This window comes from Natator depressus, chromosome 15 (genome assembly GCF_965152275.1).
Source record: "Natator depressus isolate rNatDep1 chromosome 15, rNatDep2.hap1, whole genome shotgun sequence".
NCBI classification, from domain to species: Eukaryota; Metazoa; Chordata; order Testudines; family Cheloniidae; genus Natator; species Natator depressus.
The window spans coordinates 585893-608318 of record NC_134248.1 but is presented as its reverse complement, the minus strand read 5'-3'; the positions used below and the strand labels follow the sequence as shown (position 1 = coordinate 608318).

The following is a 22426-nucleotide window of genomic DNA, read 5'->3' as shown; positions in this document are numbered from 1 at the left end:
TCCCCATATCCACAGAGCCAGTTATCTCGTCATAGAAGGCAATCAGGTTGGTCGGGCATGACTCGCCCTTGGTGAATCCATGTTGACTGTTCCTGATTACCTTCCTCTCCTCCAAGTGCTTCAAAATGGATTCTTTAAGGACCTGCTCCAAGATTTTGCCGGGGACTGAAGTGAGGCTGACCAGTCTGTAGTTCCCTGGGTTCTCTTTTTTCCCTTTTTAAAATATGGGCACTATATTTTCCTTTTTCTGATCATCCGGGACCTCCCCCTGATTACCACGAATTTTCAAAGATAATGGCCAATGGCTCTGCAATCACATCAGCCAACTCCCTCAGCACCCTTGGATGCATTAGATCCGGTCCCATGAACTTGTGCATGTCCAGCTTTTCTAAATAGTCCTTAACCTGTTCTTTCACCACTGAGGGCTGCTCACCTCGTCCCCATACTGTGTTGCCCAGTGCAGCAGTCTGGGAGCTGGCCTTGTCTGTGAAGACTGAGGCAAAAAAAGCATTGAGTACTTCAGCTTTTTCCACATCATCTGTCACTAGGTTGCCTCCCCCATTCAGTAAGGGTCCCACACTTTCCCTGACCTTCTTCTTGTTGCTAACATACCTGTAGGAACCCTTCTTGTTATCCTTCACATCCCTTGCTAGCTGCAACTCCAATTGTGCCTTGGCCTTCCTGATTACACCCCTGCATGCTCTAGCAATATTTTTATACTCCTCCCTAGTCATCTGTCCAAATTTCCACTTCTTGTAAGTTTCCTTTTTGAGTTTCTCCCCAAAGATTTCACTGTTAAGCCAAGCTGGTCACCTGCCATATTTGCTATTCTTTCTGCACTTTGGGATGGTTTGTTCCTGCGCCCTCAATAAGGCTTCTTTAAAATACAGCCAGCTCTCCTGGACTCCTTTCCCCCTCATATTAGCTTCCCAGGGGATCCTGCCCATCAGTTCCCTAAGGGAGTCTAAGTCTGCTTTTCTCAAGTCCAGGGTCTATATTTTGCTACTCTTCTTTCTTCCTTTTGTGAGGATCCTGAACTCAACCATCTCATGGTCACTGCTGCCTAGGTTGCCACCCACTTCTACTTCCCCTACCAATTCTTCCCTATTTGTAAGCAGCGGGTCAAGAGGAGCACAGCCCCTAGTCGGTTGCTCCAGCACTTGTACCAGGAAGTTGTCCCCAACACTCTCCAAAAACTTCCTGGATTGTCTGTGCATTGCTGTATTGCTCTCCCAGCAGATGTCAGGGTGATTGAAGTCTCCCATTAGTACCAGGGCCTTTGATCTGGAAACTTCAGTTAGTTGTCCGAAGAAAGCCTCATCTACCTCATCCTTCTGATTCAGTGGTCCATAGCACATGCCCACCACAACATCACCCTTGTTGCTCTCGCCTCTAAGCTTAACCCAAGGACTCTCAGCGGGCTTTTCTCCAGTTTCAAACTAGAGCTCTGAGCAATCGTACCAAAAGAGTAATGCTTTTGTTTGAAATTTATCTGTTACTTTTTTCAAGTGACCCTTTGTTCTGCTATTATGGGGCAAAAAAGGGGCGCTGATCACTGTCCCCTTTGTAACCTTAACACTGTTCCTCAGTCATGTTCCCTGAAATAATTTTCTTTCCCAGGATAAATAGTCCCAGTATTTGCCAGACCACCTCCCGAGGGAATCTGGCCAGGTCTCTTTGTAGCCCCTCTTTGAACCTATTCAATCTCAGAAAAATGTAGCAAAGGTGAAGCTACCATAGCTGACCGCAGACTCCCACTGACATTCCCTCCCAGTGAGGATGTGCCAGTGTTCAGTCAGGCTTTTTGGTGTTGTACTTTTGGTCCTGTCACCAGCCATGAAGCAAAGGGGTCTCTATTGAGTTACAGGAATTATTCGTTTCCTGTGTTCCATTTAAAAAAATGGGCACTATTTTACCGGCTTTCCAGGCCAATTTCAGAGCATCTGTTCTGTGAAGATAGTTGAGAATAACTTGTTTAAACATGATAGCAAATGTCTTCATTCTCCTATGTTTTCTCTCTAATAGAAGAAATCTAACAGGAGGGACATCTCTGCACTGAAATCTACCCTGCAAGATGTGAAAGCTGAGAATGAGCCTTTGAAAAGCTGCTCACCTGTGATTTCAGAATCAAGTGCATTATTAGCCAGTGCCCAGTCAACCATGTCATGTCTACCACAAACCATCCGTGGGCCAGACTGTGATTTCTCAGACACCTCACAGCCACGGTCTGCATATGGTGTCACCAAGAACGTCTGTAGTGTCCATTCTCAGACAATTGATTCATCTCTGGTGCCCTGTGATGCATGTGCAAGTGGCCAGGCCAACCTCCGGGAGGTCGGTAAAGCCATCATCAGCATCTGCCACAGCCAGAACATCCCTTCGTCCCTGGGCAAATTCCAAGAGATGGTTGAGGAGACCCTAGGCAACAAGCCACTCACTGCTACGGACATAACTTTCTGGGCATCAGAACAGAGCAAAGACCTGTCTCGTATCAACAGACATCTTGGGGTGCTGATGCAGCTGATAAACCCTTTGAAGGCAGATCTGGAAGAATCTGAGAAACAGAAGGATGAGCTGAGGAAGCAGGTTGAGGACTTTGACAAGCTTCTTCAGAAGGCGACTGAGACCCAGGAATGGCAGAGGAAGGAGGCTGAGCAGTACCTGGAGGAAAAGATAAAAGAGAATTTTCAGATCACAGCCAAACTGGAGAAGGACAAGGAAGATCTACAGACAGGTGCGGTGCCAGTCCCAGCTTGTCCCTAGTCAATAGGTGTTTTTGTTAAACACAACCAGAGTCCTTGGTGAAATCCTAGTCCCACAGAAGTCAGTGGGAGTTTTTCCATTGACTTCAATGGGATTAGGATTTTACCCCTTGACAGTTGATTGTTCCCTTTAAATTAACTCTTGTTCACAAATCTCTTCTTTCTCTGTATTTCTGGTGCCCGAGAGGCCAGGTATTGCAGACTCCCTACTTCATTTCTGCTTCTGGAGGGGTGGCTGTTTCCTACTCACTCTCACCTTCTGGCCTCCTTTTATTCCCTGGTGTTCTCATGAACTGCATACTTGTTTGATTCTGAGTAGGTTTTAGTGAAGCAGTTGGTCAGCTTCCTGAGAAAAGACTATTCTCAGTAATCAGAGTAACAGCCGTGTTAGTCTGTATTCGCAAAAAGAAAAGGAGTACTTGTGGCACCTTAGAGACTAACCAATTTATTTGAGCATGAGCTTTCGTGAGCTACAGCTCATTTCATCGGATGCATACTGTGGAAACTGCAGAAAACATTATATACACAGAGACCATGAAAAAATACCTCCTCCCACCCCACTCTCCTATGTGTGGTTTTTGGAGGGGGGTGAGGGGGTGAGAGAACCTGAATTTGTGCAGGAAATGGCCCACCTTGATTATCATACACATTGTGAAGAGAGTGGTCACTTTGGATGGGCTATTACCAGCAGGAGAGTGAGTTTGTGTGTGGGGGGGGGGCGGAGGGTGAGAAAACCTGGATTTGTGCTGGAAATGGCCCAACTTGATGATCACTTTAGATAAGCTATTACCAGCAGGAGAGTGGGGTGGGAGGAGGTATTGTTTCATGGTCTCTGTGTATATAACGTTTTCTGCAGTTTCCACAGTATGCATCCGATGAAGTGAGCTGTAGCTCACGAAAGCTCATGCTCAAATAAATTGGTTAGTCTCTAAGGTGCCACAAGTACTCCTTTTCTTTATTCTCAGTAAGTGCCCAATCAAGAAGCCCTTAAGCCAGCAATGAACTTGGAGATGCCAATCCACATCTGGGCTTTTGGGGGACACAAATCAGGTATGTCCCACATCTTTAAAGGGTTAACCACAAGTATTAACTCCTTTGTCTTGACACATAGATGAAATAGTAAAAGATACAAGAGTAACAGCATATCTATGGTGGACAAGCTTTGTTCACACAATTTAGCTTGTTTAGTGTCTACTGTGTTTTCCCATTTCTTTGTGCCCCCTGGTAGGCACTCTGATGCAGACTCTTCTGCCTCTTTGGAGAAGGCTTTCAATTCAGGCATGTGTTTGGGGCTTTGGCAAGGAAAGGGTGTACTGCAACCATGCCTGCCCTCGGCCCCTCCCTCTGGAATTTCTCTGGGCTGGACCCCACTCCCTGGTGAAGTTTCACCCATGCAGAGATTTTTCCCTTCCTGTCTTGGAGAGAGTTTTATTTCTTACAAGCATAGCAAGAACAACATCTTTCAGGGGAGTGCCTTGGATGGGGAAAACCCCTTTGGACACCCCACTTTCTGTTCCTAAAAGGTTAGCTGGGGGGCACCCCCTTCCGGGAGATCTGACCCCCAGTTTTCCCTTAAACCCTGTTCCACAGGAGAGGGGTCTGGCATTTTAAATGCAGATTCTTCACCCTCCTCCTGGGAAACATCCTCCCTACAAAAGGTGGGCACCTTCTGTCTGGGCTTCCCTCTCTGGGCTCCCTGCTGGGTCAGACACTCCTGTGTCCCCCAAAAGGGAAGGTGTCCCTGATCCACCTGTGGGCTCACAACTACCAGCTATGACAGACCCTTCACTGGCCAGCAAAATTCCCCCCTTTTCACTCAGGTTGGGCTTGCTTCCAGCTACAGAGTCCTGGGGGTCTGTTCCCACCGCAGCGGTCACCAGGACCCCAAATTCCACCTTCGGGACACATGTCTCTGTGCACCTCAGGGCAGGCCCTGCCCTCTGCTGACCTGCAACTTCCTAGCAGTCAGTGGCTGGGGTGGCCCCCCGTTACAAGATAATACATTCCCCTCCCCCATGGAGATGATCATGGGACAGGAGCTGGCTTCGTCCAGCCCCTCCCTCTGGAACTGGCCCCTGGGCTTTTAGCACAAGATTCCTTCTCACTGCTAACCAACCCTGGGACAGATTCTGTCACATTAAAGAAATCATTCCCCAGTGAAAACGGTGCAAAATTGTGTGCCACCGTTACAACAGTCAATTCAGCCTGCAAATCCTTAGTTTGCGTGTGTACTTTAGCTAAAGGTGCAAGGACTTTGTAACCTCCCACCTGTTCTAATTCTTCCATTTTACCCAGCGACAAATCCTTCTCCTGGATCAGGTCACTCCTGACCACAGAAATCTCAGCACCTGTGTCCCTCAATCCAAGAAGCACTTCACCATTGATTTTAACCGCATGCATACGCTCATTGCTTGGTTGTGTAGAAGCAAGCTTTACAAACCCTGTGTGCAAAGAGGCCGCAGCCTGGCTCTGAGAAGTAGCAGCTTCAAGTGTTACTTGCTGCCTGTTTCCACTCAGCAAGGGACACTTATTCCTCAGGTGCTCAGTGGACTTACAACGATAGCACCTCTTGGGCGCCTCTGCTTGCACAGGAGATTTGGGACGGGTCACAGGGGAATGGGGAGGTGAACGCCCCGCCTCCTTTTTCCCAGGGGCAAAACGGTGGTTCTGCTTTCCCCCAACCCTGTGCCCCTCTGCCAGTGGTTCATGTTTAATTGCAGCCTGTGTTTGGTCATAAGAGCCTGCAAACCCAGCTAATTCACCCACTGCGTCCACCTTTTTGTCCCACAAATACTGTTTTACATCATCACTGCACATATTCAGGAATTGTTCCTGAGTAACCAAATCACAAATTCCGTCAAAGCTTGTAATGCCTTTCCCCCTCACCCACTTGTCTACCAAATCTCACATTTCATTTACATAAGCCACATTACTCAATCCAGATCCCCTCTTAAGACTCCTGAATTTAATCCTGTAGGTTTCAGGTGTAACCTGAAACTGTTTCAGAACCAGTTCCCTAAATTTACCATAGTTTGAAGCATTATCAATAGGCATCTTGTTGAATATGTCCAGAGTTCTGCCAGTCAATATTGTAATCAATGTGGTCATCTTTTGGTCTTCAGGGATCGCATGGAGGGTGCACAGTCTCTCAAAGGTGATGAAATATTCGGCAATGTCGCTGGATTCGTCATACTGGGGACATAGTCGCTCCCATTTGTGGATTTTTGGGGAAGTGGAGCCAGCTCTTCAACTCCATAACAGCCAGTTCATGCTTCTGGGCCTCCATAGCTCTCTTGTGGGCAGCCTCTTCTGCCTCCACCTTGGATGTTTCTGCCTCCACAGCTCTCTTGTGGGCAGCCTCCTCTGTATTAATTTCTAATTGTCTTAATTCCATCCGTCTCTTATGTTCGTTTTCTTTCTCTTTTGCTTCCAGTCTAGCCAGCTCTAGTTTATTAGCTGCTTCACTGGTAGTCATTTTCCTACTTTCTTGTGCTGGGCCATGCCCCCTCTGTAGTTCACTGAAACTGGGATGCACTCACCTCAGGGGATTCTTAGTTAACAGAGACTTTCACAGCACCCAGTGTTCAGCCTTTCTGGGCAGTTTGCAACTTGTGTAGTTCTAGCTTCTTCTGATCTTCACTCTTACTTATTTTGCTTCCTTTTCTGTCCCTATTTCCCTTACCCGAAATAAGCAAACAGAAAATAACAAACAGTAACCACTTTGTCTGTTCTCCAGCCACCACACTTAAAACTCACTTAAAATCACTACCAGTATCTCAAAGCAATCAGCTGTGCACAGATCCTGCTCGACTACGCCACTGTGACAGGTTGGATCACAGAAACCCCCTTGGGACTGCCAACTGATGTGCCAAGACTGCTTCTGCCCCTGCTTTCCCTGCCAGCTTGAGACTCTAGCACCTTGTCTTGCTGAGCCAGACATGCCAGTCTGCTCCAACACAGATCCAGGGTCTGAACCACATGCCCCAAAGCTGCAGACTTAGCTTTCATGCCCTTTCAGCTTAGGACTTTAGTGCCCTGCCTGGTTTGAGCCAGACCCGCTAGCCTGCTGCAAACCCAGACCCAGGTCTGAACCACATCCCCAAAGCTGCAGACTTGACTGAAAGCAGCTTACAGAAGTGTTCCTGCCTTTAACACTCAGATACCCAACTCCCAGTGGGGTCCAAACCCCAAATAAATCCATTTTACCCTGTATAAAGCTTATACAGGGTACACTCGTAAATTGTTTGCCCTCTATAACACTGATAGAGATGCACAGCTGTTTCCCCCCCCCTGCCCCGGTATTAATACATACTCTGGGTTAATTAATAAGGAAAAAGTGATTTTATTAAATACAGAAAGTAGGATTTAAGTGATTCCAAGTAGTGACAGACAGAACAAAGTGAATTACCAAGCAAAATAAAATAAAACACACAAGTCTAAGTCTAGTACAGTAATAAAACTGAATACAGATAAAATCCTCACCCAGTAAGCTTCCTTTTACAGACTAGTCTCCTTCTAGTCTGGATCCAGCAATCACTCACACCCCCTGTAGTTACTGTCCTTTGTTCCAGGTTCTTTCAGGTATCCTTGGGGTGGGGAGGCTCTCTCTTTAGCCAGCTGAAGACCAAATGGAGGGGTCTGTCGGGGGTTTAAATAGACTTTCTCTTGTGGGTGGAGACCCCCTACTCTCTCCTTTGCAACGTCCAGCTACAAAATGGAGTTTTGGAGTCACCTGGGCAAGTCACATGTCCATGTATGACTGAGTTCCTTACCAGCCAAGCCACATTCTTGGGAAAGCCCAGATGTGGATTGGCATCTCCAAGTTCATTGTTGGCTTAAGGGCTTCTTGACTGGGCACTTACTGAGAATAGTCTTTTCTCAGGAAGCTGACCAACTGCTTCCTAAAACTTACTTAGAATCAAACAAGTATGCAGCCAATATTCATAACTTCGAATACAAAAATGATACATGCATACAAATAGGATTAATAGATTGAGTAGATCATAACCTTTACAGAGATATGTTACATGGCGTATGTAGCATAAAACACATTCTAGTTATGTCATATATACATTCATAAGTATATTTACATTGTGACGGTGCCCCCCATAAGGCTTTATGTATCTAACTCACTAGCCCATAAAGTGGCCATTCAAAGGGAGGGAGACATCCTCCTTTAGGGGTCAATATGGCATCTTCACAATATGCTTGATCATCTTACCTGATCCTCACCAACCTAAAGAGTGAGAACACAGGTGACCTAAGTCTGTTGATTCAGCTGTGCCAGTGGGTGACATCTCTCTCTCTCTCTTTCCCCCAGGCCCACTTCCCCCCCCCCCCCCGCCCACTTGGTGTGATGATATGAAGAGTTTATTGGGATGCTGGCATTGCTGATGAGTGATGCATTATGTAGCTTGTCCCTAATGAGTGTCAATAAAACCTTCACCCCATCCCATCCTGTGTTCTGTATGTGGCACATCTGTTCCCAGAAAAACTATTTCACAACTTTTTTCAAGAGTTTTTTAAACACATAAAGGTGCTATTTTCCATATCCCTCCAACTGGAAGGCCAGGTGTCTTAAGACCAGAAGTTCAGTAAATAATAAAGATCAGCTATTTCATTTTTCCTGGCTCGTCCCTTTAGTGAAGCATAGAATGATACACTCAGTTGATGAGAAATGCCATGGTGTGATTGTTATGTGTAGATAAGTGCTGTAAAGGACCTGGGAGGTCCTTGCTAAGTCATTTGTTCTGGTTGGTTTAGGAGCTGCTGTGCTGGAGGAGAGAATTTCCACCTTGAAAGAAGAGCTGCTGTCACAGCAAGCTGCCATGCGAGAGCTGGGTAAGAATTCTCGTGGGCTCATCCATCCATCTGATCTCATCCATAGACTTTATTCTCCGCTCACGCTGTTTTTACACCAGTGTAGTTCTGTTGACTTTAGTGGAGTCGCTCCCGATTAGCACTGGTGTAAGTGAGAGGAGAATCGGCACCAATGTATTTAAATGGCCTCCATCGTTGTCGTATCTGAGTGCCTTCTAACCTCCACTGCCCAGGTAACACACTAGGGAGAATCCTGGGGCAAGATCCCATGAGCCTCTCAGAATCTCAGCCACTTCAGCACAGGGAACAGCAAACTTGAAATCCCTAGGAAGAGAAGCCTTGGGGCTAGGCTATTCCTTACAGGGGTGTGGAGAAGATGTGCTGCAGTGGGAGCTGCAAATGGACTCCTGGCTGACTCCCAAAATTCCTCCCAGGGTTCTTGGTTGACTGTTCTCTGCCACCCATCAGATGGGTATAACAGTGCTCCCCCTGCACCAAGCCAGCTCTTGGTACAGAGGTGGGCCCATAGCTTTGGGAAGACTAATGCTAGCATGATGCAATCTCTCTGCTTCCTGCTTACACAAGGGGAAGGCTCCATGTGCCACCTTCCCGCATCTCATGCACCCATGCAGAGCCAGCCACAGTGTGGCCCTTAAAGACTAACAGTGAAGCCTGTCTACCTGGCTGATAGCTGTGGGGTGCTAGCATCGTGTGTTGGGACTCACAAGGTTGCAGGCATAAGTGGGAATGATGGCTCCCCTTCTGGGAGGCATCCATGAGAGAATTTAAGTCATGCCAGAAAGCTTCCTCTCACCTCTCTCATCCACTTCCCACAGGATCATGGAACCTGGGGAAGGAAGAGCCCATCTTGCCCATCTCCACCATTATGAGCTCCCCCCATCCACAGCACTGGTTACAGGATGTTGTGTATTCACAGAGCTGACCAAAAGCACCCTGCTGGAGGAGATGAGGACTAAGATGGCCCACAAGAGCCAGATGACAAAGCTGGAAGACCAAGTGCAGCTGCTAACCAGCCAGTTGGAGAACGCAAGCCACGAGCTTAGCAGGGCCACCACCCAGCTAGACAAGGAGAAGGCCAAAGTGGAAAGCATGCTCAGGCATGAGGAGGTGCGGCCATGGCAGGAACCAGGACCTGTTGTTCCCTACCTTACCCGAATCTAATTCCCTTCTACTCTCCACTAGGCCATCTCTGGCTGGTCCTGGTCCATGCTGCTCTATCCATACCTCTCCTGTCATCCCGTCCCTTCTTCTGTTCTGCTCCCTCTGCTGTTACCCAACCTTGTTTTCATTTAAGATTTATGCCAGGATTGTAAATAGGGTCTCTGTGGGAAGCTGAGGGCTCAGCTCAGTGTTCCTGCTCCCCTCCCCGCCCTGCATTGCTTTGCTTGTACTTCCCTGGCAATACCTTGTGGTATCCCTTTTTTCAGGGGTGAGTATCAGACAGGTAAAGAGGTGCTGTGCACCTGAGCAATGTTGCCATCTTACTTGTGTACCGTCACCCTGACCTGCGGGGGAGCTGCCTTCTGAAAGCAGCCTGTTTGATGGATTGTTGCAACTTACCTTCATCAGCATCCCCTCTGTGCCTATTTCATTCCCTCAGTACAATGGCATTTTGTTGTCAGTAACACACTCACTTTTGAAAGTGGCCACTGATCAGTTCCAGCATTCCAGGGAGCACTCTAGGCAGAAGCAGGCAGGGCCCCATGCTTTTGGTGAAAGCTGGAGAAGCCTGATCCCCCCCTAGAACCAGGCCCACCTGCAGACATGCCAAACCCACAAAAAAATGCAGAAATTGGGCTTGTTTTTGGCTTAATTGGCTTGTGAGTTGCTTGTTGGCTAGTTTTTGGCTTGTAGCTTGTTCCTTCTTTTTTTTGATTGGCTCCCGGCAAGCAGGAGTAAGGGGGAGCAAACAGAGGCAAGGGAGGGAGAGAGTCAGGGGTGCACACCGGGCGCACTACAGTCCCAGACTGCATGCCGGGGGGATCTAGTCACATAGAGTGTTGGGGTTCTTAGGGATTGGCTTGTTTTGGCCTTGTTTTGAAATGGGATTAGCTTGATTTTTGGCTTATTGTGCAAGTCAGGGTGCTTATTTACCACGTGAAAGTTGGCAACTCTGCCCACTGGTGCCCATTTGATGCTGCAGGCAGAGGAAACTCTCTGGTGCCCTCTGCTGCTACCTACACACATCACAGGCCATAGGCATGACTTCCCCTCTGACCAGTGGGTGCCCGACCCACTGCCCCTGCACTGCCCTTGCCCCACCCCCATTCCACCCCTTCCCCAAAGTCCCCGCCTACCCCACCTTTTCCCACCCCAACCCCACCCACTTCCCACCCCATTCCACCCCCTTCCCCCAAAGTCCCTATCCCTGCCCTGCCTCTTCTCTGCCTCCTCCCCTGAGTGTGCCGTGTCCCTGCTCCTCCCACTCCCTCCCGGAAAGTCCTAAGCGCTGCCAAACAGCTGTTTGGCCTATATCACATGTGGAAGGAGGGGGAGTAGCAGAGGACGCTGCGCTGGTACGGGCGGGGGTGGAGAGAAGGAGGCTAGGAGGGGGGAGTTTGGCTTCCGGTGGGTGTGGAGCACCCGCTGATTTTTCCCCGTGGGTGCTCCAGGCCCGGAGCACTCACGGACTTGGCGTCTGTGTCACAGGCTGTGGCTTACTAGTGGGTCACACGCTTCCTTCGTGATATAGGCCAAGCTGTACACCCAGTTAGGCTCCTCATGCCTCCCCCTGTCACACACTCTAGCCCATCCCTCACAGTTTGGTCCCTTGACCCCCCTCTTTATTATTACCCTTCCTGCTTTAAAGCTACTTGGGCCGCTGAGGGTGACATCTGTACATATCATCTGCCTTCCTCTTTCTGTGAAGTCGCTCCAGGCCAAGCAGAGGACCCTGTTGCAACAGCTGGACTGCCTGGATCAGGAGTGCGAGGAGCTGAGGGCCAGCCTAGGCGAAGTTGAAGATGACAAGGCTAAGCTGGAGCAACAGCTGAAGGCGACACAGGCAGAGAAGCAGCAGATTCAGGGCCAGCTGGAGGCCCAGCAGGTCAGTGTTAATGTCCCCGGAGCAGCAAGAAGTTCCTTCAGCAGTAGGGGCTCCCTTGAGAGGCAGTGAAATGGGAGCTAGAGCTGCACTGTGGAGCTCTAGTACGGGAGGGAGCCATTAAGGGGCTCAGAATGAATGCCCCCCACTTGGGTACACCATGGAGTGCCAGTGTGCTGGGGGTGGGTGAACAGGCTGCACTGTGCAATGATGGAGGGTGAGAGAACAGTGAAGAGCACTGAGATGTCTTCCTCTTGCACTGGCTCCAGCCAGGCCGTCTGTCCATGGTTAGTATCTCTGGGCCACTCCTGAGAACGCTACTCCATTTTACTCGGTCCTTCTCCCTCTGACTGATGGGAATTTGTTCTAAGCAAGTAGCAGGGGGGAGCAGGGGCCTCAGGGATTGGCCCTCTCAGCAGAACCCTGTTAGGCACTGAAGGTTGTGGGCATTCCAGGACAAGTGCCACATCTGTCTGGTGCTCCCACATCACACTGAGACCCGGTGGTTCATCACACTGGCGTGCCGCTCACTGGACAAGGAGATCAGATTCAGCCCCGAAGGCAGTGTTACAGCTGCATGATGATCTCTTCTCCTCTCCTAGCCACTTCGCAGCACCTGCCCCTGAGCTGGCACCACAGCAGGGAAGGAGCTTGATGAAACCTAACCATACTCTTCTTGTCCAGTGCAGCAGCTAATGGAGAACCTGCAGCAGGAGAAGCTGAGCCTGGAGCAGTCCACGTCCGAACTACTCAGGAACATCTCCGAGCTGGATGAGCTGCTCCAGGAGCTGAAGGAGAGGGAGAGGTTGCTCGTGTCCTTTCCAGACCTCCACATCCCTGCTGAGGCGCAGTTTGAGAGTATGAGAGGGTGTGGGGAGGGGCAGAGGGCAGCAGACAGTAAGAGCCTGTGCAGGGGGTAGCACACACCAGAATGGATAACAGACTTCCATCCCTGCCACCAATAGTGCTCACGCACTGAGTGCCCTAGAGGGCGCATCTCCCCCAGCTCACATGCATGGGAGTGTGCGATTCCAGCAACTGTTTTAGAATTACACGAATATAAAAATCAGACTTGCAATTAAACATGGAATACCATCCCACTGAAAAAATCAGAGTTGCAGTCCAGAGGGATCGCCCTTGAGACAAGTGACTATGAGATGTGACCACGTGACTCTATGCTATGTTAAGGGTCATCTTAACCCTTTACAGACTGCAGCTGTGTATTCTGTCTACGTCCCGCTCAACCCATCTTTGGCTAGCAATCAGCTACAGCTGATCCTGGCCATGTGTCCATAGGAGAGATGCTTGGTGGGATCTGGAATAGAGGTTCCTCTGGTCACACAACATCCCTGCAGATCAGGATAATATGTCGCTAGTACAGCAGGACAAGATAATTCCACCTGGAAAGGTTCTGCTAGCAGCCTGTCTGCCCCCGTGTTCTGCAGTTGACGGGTTGCACGGTGCTTAGTGGAGTGTAACTGGGCACATCCCTCCATGGTTACTGTTGCTACCCAATGTCCTTTCATAACAAAGAGCTCAGTTATCCGCTGTATCCAAGCTTGGTCTGGTGGAGGAAAGAAGGAGGGAGCATCCTCAGGAAGTGAGCAGCAGCTCCACCATCCTGCATGCCTAGTCCCAGTGTAAGGTAGAGGTGCTGAGGAATAAGGTAGTTAATGACTTTATGCCAGTGGCATTCCACTCTACCATGCCCCCTTCTTCCTCGCAGCCCATCTCCATCCCCCAATAGGACCCATTGGCCTCACATGCCCCTAGTGCTGGAGAGTCGGGGGAGGATGCAGCTGGTGCAGATACTAAGTGGCCATATCAGCCAAAGAGTCTGTCCTAAAGCCTCCAGCTAAGGGAAGAGATTGGTCTGAGGACACGTGGAAGCTGTTTGAATGTAATGGGGTGGGGGAAGATGCATCTTGGTTCACTTGTTCAGCATGTTCCACTTTGTGGTGGGATGTCACGTCACTAAAAGGGGAAGCCAGCAGCATGCTTCCAGGGGAGGCTTTTGCTGGGCACCCAGACCCTGGAGAGGTAAGATGGCGGCCCGTTGGAACTCAGACTGGTCTATGGTACGGTTCAAGAACTCAGCCTGGTCTCCAGTGCTGGCACTAATGCCCTAAAGGTCAGGTGAAGCACAGAAGCTACTGACAGACAGTTGAATGAGTGTTGGGCATGGGTGTAGGCTGTGGGTTAGAGCAGTGGTTCTCAACCAGGAGTCCGGGGCCCCGTGTGGGGCCTTGAACAGGTTTTAGGGGGTCTGCCAAGCAGGGCCAATGTTAGATTCACCGGGCCCAGGGTGGAAAGCTGAAGCCCTGCTGCATGGGGCCGAAGCCTGGGGCCCTGAGCTCCACCACCGGGGGCTGAAGCCAAAGCCTGAGCAACTTAGCTTTGCGGGGACCCCTGTTGCGTGGGGCCCCAGGTAATTGCCATGCTTGCTACCTCCTAACACTGGTACTGGCTTTTATAAGCAGAAAACCAGTTGTTGTGGCACAGGTGGGTAGTGAAGTCTTTATAGCATGTTTGGGGGGGCCTCAGAAAGAAAAAAGTTGAGAACCCCTGGATTAGAGGGTGGCTGGTGGGCACAATGGGAGATTAGTGAGGATAACACAATCCTGGCAAAGTGGTGGAGACAAACTTCAGCTAAGAATGAGTACCCTTGCAATTCTTGCTGTCCTTCAGAGTAGCATGGGAGGGTCAGAGGTGTAATAGGATGTGCCACTCACGGCTCAGCAGTGCCTCCTCATGGCTCAGCTGGGGAATTAGCTCACCATAGTCTGTTCCATTGCCTCAGTCACTTGCTCTACAGCAGTGGTCCCCAACCTTTCCATGGCAAAGAGCACAGGCATGCCTTCAGAAGAGCGTGGTGGGCAGCGACGCTTCTTGGCGGCATTTCGGTGGCGACGCTTCTCCAGTGGCTTTACTCCTCGGTGGCATTTCAGTGGCCGCTTCTCTGCAGGAAACGCTCATCGGCGGCATTTCGGTGGCTGGTTCTCCGGCAGATGCGCTCCTCTCCTCTTTGTTCTTTGGCGCCAGTCCTGACGGCAGGTGCACAGAAATACCCCAGCGGGTGCCCACGGGCACCATGTTCGGGACCACTGATCTACAGCCTCTCTCTCACTTATCAGGAGCTGTAGCCTCTCTCCAGCCAAGTCACCATCATCCTCCCCTTCCAGGGCCTCATCAGTCTCTTCCCACAAAGTCTCAGGCAGTCACCATCTCCACTCCCACAGCAGCTGGTAGGGGAACCAGGCCCACCCTCTGCGCCAGGTTCTAGTCCAGGCACCCTCAAACCAGCAGTCCAGGTCTGTGCTCTCTTGGACTTTACTGCTCCTTCCCTGGACGGCTTCCTGTGCTGCCTTTTCAGGCTCCTGCTCTCCCCCTTGTATCAGGGCGTGCATCTGCAGGCTCATCTCCCTGCCACCTCTGGTGGCCTCAGTTCCTCAGCTTTGTAGAAGCCCCCACCCGTTCCTGCCCAGGTGAGCTTCATTCTCAATTAGAATCCTTGGCAGTTAGCTCCCTCGCAGGTGCAGCCTATGGCTAATTGGCATCCCTTGCCACCATAACCCCTTCAATGGTGGTGTGGGGTCAACACGCCATCACAGGAGGGTTGTGTCATGTGGCTTGCGACTGGCTGCCCCGAGGGCATGATTTCTCTTACTAGCTTTGTACCCATGGGAAAGTCACTGGCTGGAGGCTGGTCTCCCACTCCTCCGTTCTCCTCCTCTATTTCCCCACTGCCTTACACACAGCACAGACCCTGCAACCGCAAGTGATCGCTTTAGTTACCAGAGGAATCACATACTGGTTAAGGAGAATACAGCTTTCTTGCTACCATTGCTGCATCCTTTCTGCTTTGGCCCTGCAATGTCTGTGCCTTTCGTTTTTAACTGGCCTGCTGCTTTTGTGGCATAATTATCATCCCTAGACTACATGAAAGGACTCGACCAGCAGTCTGCTCTTGCTTTACAGCATTACTAGCAGTTACCTGCACATGCTCCAGGGCTGTTTGTGCCACGAGGTGAATGGGGATGTCCTTCTCAGGAGGAGTTAGGGACGGACATGCATGCATGTATGCGCCAGCCCTGCTGTATCCAGATGATTTGTGCACACCCACTCCCCTTGCCCCGTTGTGAAGGGAATCCTGTTTCGTTGCAGGCACTGGGAACATCACTGATGACATGGAAAAGCAGCTGCAGGCGAACAACATCCGAATTAGCATCCTGGAGGAAGAGAACTCGCGACTCAGGACCGCACTAGCCAAAATGAAAGAGGTGGCCCAGCAAGGAGCGTTAAGGGTGAGTCTGACCCCAGCCACAGGTGGAGAGGGCACCTCTCAGTGCAAGGGGGGCCAGCTGCCATCAATAGACAGTTGGCAATGCAGGCAGAATAGGGGGTCAGTGCAACAATGTGATCCCTACTGGGCATGGAGGGTCTGTGACCCATCCCATGGCCCCTGGGACCCTGAAGCAGAGGGATTGGATGTCAATCCCATGGTCTCTCTAGACTTTGGGGATGGGGGATTGTGGCTTATCCTGTGCTCCCTCGAGACTGTACAAATGGGAGACTTAGGACACATCCCACTCCCAGTAGAGTTTAGGGCTGGGGAATAGGAGACCCGTCCTGTTTGGGTCTGGGGAATAGGAGATATGTCCCATGGCTCCTGGAGGCTGAGGAATAGACGATCCGTCCCGTGATCCCTGTGGGGGCTGAGGGACTACACCTCCACTGTTCTTGGGGGATAGAACCTCAGAACTGTTTTCATACAGTCTGTGCTCCAGGACTAATCCCACTACCTCTGTTCTCTACAGCTGTAGGTTTAATGCTGCCTCCCTGTACTTCTCAGTGAGGCTTATATGCCCCATTCTGTTCCCCCTTGCGGCAATGCAGTCTAGTAACAAGAGCACAGTTGTAGAACCAGTAGGAGTCCGGGCTCTAATTTAAAACAGAAATGAGTGCAGACTGCTGGACTGTGCCAGAACTGCTGTGAGGCCTTGGGTAGACATCACAGAACTTTCTTGCTCGACAGCTGGCTCAGCTGGAAAACGGGATCTAAAGAGCCACTGTGTTTGGACTGAGGTCTCCTGAAGAATAACCCAAGTCTGGAAATCTCTGTTGTTACTTCCCCAGCATGGCCCTCGGCGGGAGCAAGGCTCTCCGCTGAGCATGGCACCTGTTCCAGAGAGCAATTTCTGTATTAATATTCTTCATGTGGGCCTGCGGCCAATCCTGGCCTCTGCAATCACGGGGGGGCTCTGGGGTCCTTCCCTGCGGCCGATCCTGGGCTCTGCGATCACGGGGGGGCTCTGGGGTCCTTCCCTGCGGCCGATCCTGGGCTCTGCGATCACGGGGGAGCTCTGGGGTCCTTCCCTGCGGCCGATCCTGGGCTCCGCGATCACGGGGGGGCTCTGGGGTCCTTCCCTGCGGCCGATCCTGGGCTCCGTGATCACAGAGACAAACAGCAAGGAAAACCCATGTCTGGAGTGCAGCGAAGACACATACAGCGCCTGACCCAAAGCCCATGGGGGCAGGGGGATCTGTCCAGGCCTTCAGAGAAGCACTGCTGGGGGGCTTGTCCATGTGTCTGAGCTTTAATTGTGATCTCCTTTGGAACTCACAAAAGTGAGGAATTAATATCACCCCTCGGGGCAGGGAGGAGTAAGACAGGAGCTGTTACTAGAACTGTAGAGAAAGATAACGCTCTTCTCCTGCTCTTCGCATCCTGACCTCTCTGCCCAACTTTACTAGTACCCCCCAGTCACACCCTACAGTAGCCCTTATTGCTGTACTCTTGGCCCTCATCATTACTTGCTTGTAAATCTTGGGTTAGAGATCCCCTTGTTGGAGCGGTGCAGGCCCAGGACAGTGCTACACCAATACAAATAAATAACAATACCAGGTTTGGCCAGACTGCCCCCCCCCCCCCCCCAGTAATTGCACATAGGACGGTCACCCCTCTCATTTAAGCCCTCCCACTTTTCAACTCAAACCTGAGCCCTACTCCTGGGAAAGGCTACTGCAACCAGATGATGGAGTTGCATGTTAGTCAAGCCTAGTGATTAAGGGTTCCTTAGCTCGATTACCAGGGCAGAAGAATATTAATGTAAGATATTTTCTAGCAAGGTATTTTCTGCTTCTCTGCTGCTCTCTGAGCCTGTGCCATCCCTCAGGCCACAGTTGCATTATGTGTTGTGTAGACTGCCTCCTTGAGGAGGGATTGGTTTAACATTCTCCTTGTTAAAAGAGCAACCACTAGGCTGAAGGCATGAGACTCAGCGGGCCTGACTCACCATTGGCTTGCACCTTACGCTGTCACTTTCACCAGTGCCAAATGCTACCAGACTGGGAGCATTTCACACCCATTTGCAGTGGATAAGGAGCAAGGCAATGGGGAGGTAGGTACAGCATGTTTGAAGAGGTGACAAGCTCTGCAATGGTAGCACCCTGCTCCTAGCGCACCACTGCTGGGAGATGCTCACAGCTGCTAAGAATTAAGTCCTAGCTGAAAGAAAAGCTTGGGCCTTTTGGAGCTTCTTCCTGGAGATGAGCCCAGCACAACAGCTGCGGGGAGGCTCTGGGGTCCAGTCATGGGCCACAGCAATCAGGCTCGGGGCCTGTTGAAAGGAACATGAAGGTCATGCCTACACTTCAGCAGCTACAGCATGGCAGCTGTGCCACTGTATGTAGAAGCTTCCTACGTCGACAGAAGGAGCTTTTCCGTTGAAGTAATTAAGACACTTCTCCAAGAAGCAGTAGCTACGTCGATGGAAGAATTTTTCCATTGACCTAGCTGCATTGGCCTAATTTTGTGCACAGAGTGCAAAATTTTTCACAGCCCTGAGTGCTGTAGCTAGGTTGATCTAATTTTAGGTGTAGCCCAGGCCCAAGTTGGCAGCAAGTCAGGGTGTGAATCTACCTCGCCCTAGCCTGCTGCGCACAAACTCCATAGTCCATTTTGATCTCCCTTGCACGGAAACAGGAGTGAATCAGAGCTCTCTGTGGAACAGTTAGTCCAGAGCAGCAGGGTGCACATGGGCACTCAGTGCATGGTGGGCTAATGCAAGGGAGATTGACACCAGGTTTGCTGCGAACTTGGTTTGTGTAGACAAGAATAACAGTAAAGGTCTGTTCTTGAGACCAGTTTCCATCTTGTGTCCAGACAGTGTCTCTTGCACTGGTCCCACCCTGCTGGGGTGACCCAGGAGAATTAGCCCCACGTCTCTGGACCAGTGAAGCACAGGCCTTGGGCTGGCCCTCTACACAAGGCCGAGTTTCAGTCATCTTGTCAGCTCAAGGCCCTTTCCACGATGGCCCAGCCCATTCCGATCATCAAACAGGAGCATTCAAAGCCACGGCCTCCAGCTGGGAGCAGACTAAGCCCAGAATGGAGTGGTTTCTCACCAGAGAGATGGTAGGAGAGACTTTCCCCACACCCTGGAGCTCCTTGGGCCCAGAGCAAGGAAAGCACTTGACACTAGATAACACAGGCACCCACAAGCACTGGAGGCCTTTGGGGCCTAGATGCCACCCATCCAGTTCTGAGTCAGTCCCCGACAGACACCAGCCATGATAGCGCCATGAACGAGGTGCACGATGGGGAGGAATATTCTTTCTGATGCATCCCAGCCATGGCTTCCTGTGGATGCAGGGGGAGCTCCCAGCATCAAGCAGTGACCAGGGAGGTTCTAACCCCGAGATCTCTTCTCCCCAGCTCATCCCACAGACCCAGCTCTGGGCTCACTCCTCCTCCAGGACTGGATCCAAGGACGGCATGATGGACCTCCACAAGGCTTCCACAGGGTGAGCAGGCCTGCTCTAAACCTCCCCCCACGCCCAGCAAGGAGCTGCAGGGCTTGGTTTGCATGGAGACTTTACATGGCAGGAATGGTGTCCCTAGCCAGTGGCGTAGCCAGGTGGAGAAAACAGGGGGAGCGGAGATAAAAAAAAAAAAAAAAAGCCACCCACTTGTACTCACCCGGCGGCGCTCCGGGTCTTCAGCGTCAGGTCCTTCACTTGCTCCGGGTCTTGGGGGGGGGGGGGTGTCCTTCGGTGCCACCGAAGACCCGGAGCGAGTGAAGGACCCGACGCCGAAGACCCGGAGCGCCGCTGGGTGAGTACAAGCGGGTGCCGCTGAAGACCCGGAGCGCCGTCTGACCCGCCCCCGAAGACCCGGATTGCCGCTGGGTGAGTAAAAATTAAAAAGGCACCAAAAAATTAAAAAGGCACCACCTCTGCTCGGTGGGAAAGCGGCCGCTGCCCCACTCCCCGCCAGCTACACTGCTGTCCCGAGCCTCTGTTTGGCAGAAGCTGGGAACGAGCAACAGGGGAGGGATCATTTGATGATTGCCTGTTCTGTTCATTCCCTCTGGGGCATCTGGCATGGACCACTGTCAGAAGAGAGGATACTGGGCTAGATGGAACTTTGGTCTGACCCAGTAGGGCTGTTCTTATGTTTTTATGAGACTTTCCCTGCCTCAGGGGCTGCATCTCTAATGCCTTGTCCTACATCTCCTACAGCAACCCTAACCTCGCACACAGACCTCCAAGAAGCACAGTACCCCACCGGCTTGCGAGTGGCCAAGCCAGCAGCCAGAGCACGGCCCTCCAGAGACCGCTAAGCAGCCAGCCAAAGCCATCCTCTGCAGAGGCCACGTGGAAGGCAATGTCCTGGAAGGCAATGTCCTGCGTCTCCCTTCCAGCCGAGAACTCAGCCATCAGCATTTATGCCAGACTGAAAGGGAAAGGCAGCACAGCCAGAGTCCAGGGCCTCTCAGCTCACAGCCCCAGGAATCACCGGAAATAGAACCCCAGGAGAGCAACCCCTGCCGGAGGTGTTCAGCCAGGGACACAAATAAAGCCATTTACTGTTCTTCCCCAAGGCTCCCTCCGAGAGCAGGGCTACTGTCTGTGACAGTGACAGAGCCGCAAAAGGGCTGTGTCACATGGGAGCCCAGGGCTTCTCTGCCACTCGCCTGTTCCCTAACTGGGATGGGCCACCTGCTGGAGTCAGGGCAGTCAGCTTGGGGACGCCACGCCTTGCAAACAGCATCTCCTTTGGTGGAGGAAGGAGCATTGGCAGCTCCACAAGGAAAACCAGCCGGACCTCCCGGAGCAGCAGGACGGCTGCTGTGAGGGAGGCTGCCCAGGAAGAGGTGGGAAGGATGCAAGGACTGAGGGATCCTCTCAGGGATCCAGAGGATCTCATGAAGACAGAACCCATACAAAAGGCTGTATGCTTTCCCACCTTCCAGCAGGAGACATCGTTCCATTCCCACCTAGGAACTGCCCCATTTTGTACAGACACAAGAGGGACTTTTCTTCCTCCTTAGGGAGCTAGGAATCAAGAGCTCCATCACAGCCTGGATCATACCCCCCCTCCTGTGGTTTAACATCTAGCGCTTGCTGCAAACCCCTGCCACATCCTGGTTGGGTTTTGTCAGCACATTGTGCTGCAAGGGCAGGAGGAAACAGCAGGGAGTTGAGTTTCAGTAAAAGATTCAAGAGTTAAGACTTTTAACCAGTAAGATTGCAGTTGGCAAATGACTGCAAGAAAAGGGGTGGGGAGAACAGGAAGGACTGTATTGAGTGACTGCTATATAACAATTCCAGTGGGCATTGACAGCATACACTATTCTATTCCTTTTCAATGGCTCTGTTACAAGTTAGGCTCCAAGAAGTTAGACATGAAAGACTAGCTTAGATCAGACTGTCCTTGCCCCTGCAGGGAAAGGGCATGGTTCTCAGAGAGAGGACAGTGCTGTTAGTAAACTAGTATTTTACATTTAAGCTTAGCCATTCCTTAAAGAGCCTCTGACAATTACTTTGTTATACTTCCCACCACCTAATTTATGCTGGTCAACACCCTCTTAAGAAATTGCATGTGCAATTTCTCCTCCCACCTTTATCCCGCAATACTGTTTATCCGAGGGCTTTTAAAGCAAAGGCCGACATGCCTCCTTGATCTGGATAACAGCACAGATTAGCAGCAGGGAGAACTCTGTGCATCTGCAGGGAGCATGTGCCCGTTTCATATCTCACACCATAGCACCAATTTACTGGACTGAGGGAGACTAAGTGTCATTGGAACCCACAGTAAGATTCATCAGCAGTAGAGATGCGTAAAAACTGAACCAAATCGAGGCTCAGCAGATGTTCATTAACTTCAGTCTAGAGGACTAAGCCCGTGCCACTGCATTCTATACTACATCCCACACTCCCCAGCTTAAGTCATGGCATGCACCCTGTGGAAACTAGAGGACCCAGCATGCAGTGGGCTTCTGGTGGAATTCTCTGCACTATACTAGGCAGAAGACAGCCTAGATGATCGTAACGGTCCCTTCTGGCCTTGAAATCCATGATCCTTCATCAGACTAGCCAGGCTGCATTGCATGCAGGTTCCTGTAGTCCTCACCAGTGTGGCCCTTGGGTAGGTATATTTGCACATCCAGATGAAGCTGGGGGAGGCAAAGGGAGCTGGCTATGTGCCCAAAGGTTTGCTCTAGGAGAGAGACATGGGCTAGCAGCCTAAGCATAGGACTGGGAGTCAGGGCCTCTTGAGCTCTGCTAATACCTTGGCCACATCCATCCTCTGGCAAGTTACTGGACTGCTGTGTCCAACCTGGAGATCAGATTATCCCTGTGCTGTGAGCAAAGACTACTGTCTGGTATATACCATGCCCTAGTATTTTTCTGGCCCCTGAACCTGCAGCCAGGCAGTAACCAGGGCACCGCCTTGAACTCACAGCAAGGATCAAGCCAGGCTCTTGTCCATGAT

General features: G+C 51.0%; 1 protein-coding gene across 2 annotated transcripts; it reads left to right on the top strand.

Annotated features, from left to right (window-relative positions):
• Positions 1-11525: 11525 nt before the first annotated feature.
• LOC141999592 (coiled-coil domain-containing protein 157-like) lies at positions 11526-20598 on the top strand. 2 transcript variants are annotated; one of them, XM_074973188.1, is made up of 5 exons: positions 11526-11649; positions 12331-12504; positions 15811-15950; positions 19364-19452; positions 20170-20598. In XM_074973188.1, the coding sequence occupies exons 2-5, from the start codon at positions 12342-12344 to the stop codon at positions 20453-20455; spliced, it is 678 nt and encodes a 225-aa protein (XP_074829289.1). In that variant the 5' UTR covers positions 11526-11649; positions 12331-12341; the 3' UTR covers positions 20456-20598. The 2 variants fall into 2 exon arrangements, with proteins under 2 accessions (XP_074829289.1, XP_074829290.1); XM_074973189.1 differs by lacking the exons at positions 11526-11649; positions 12331-12504 and adding an exon at positions 14233-14700.
• Positions 20599-22426: the final 1828 nt, after the last annotated feature.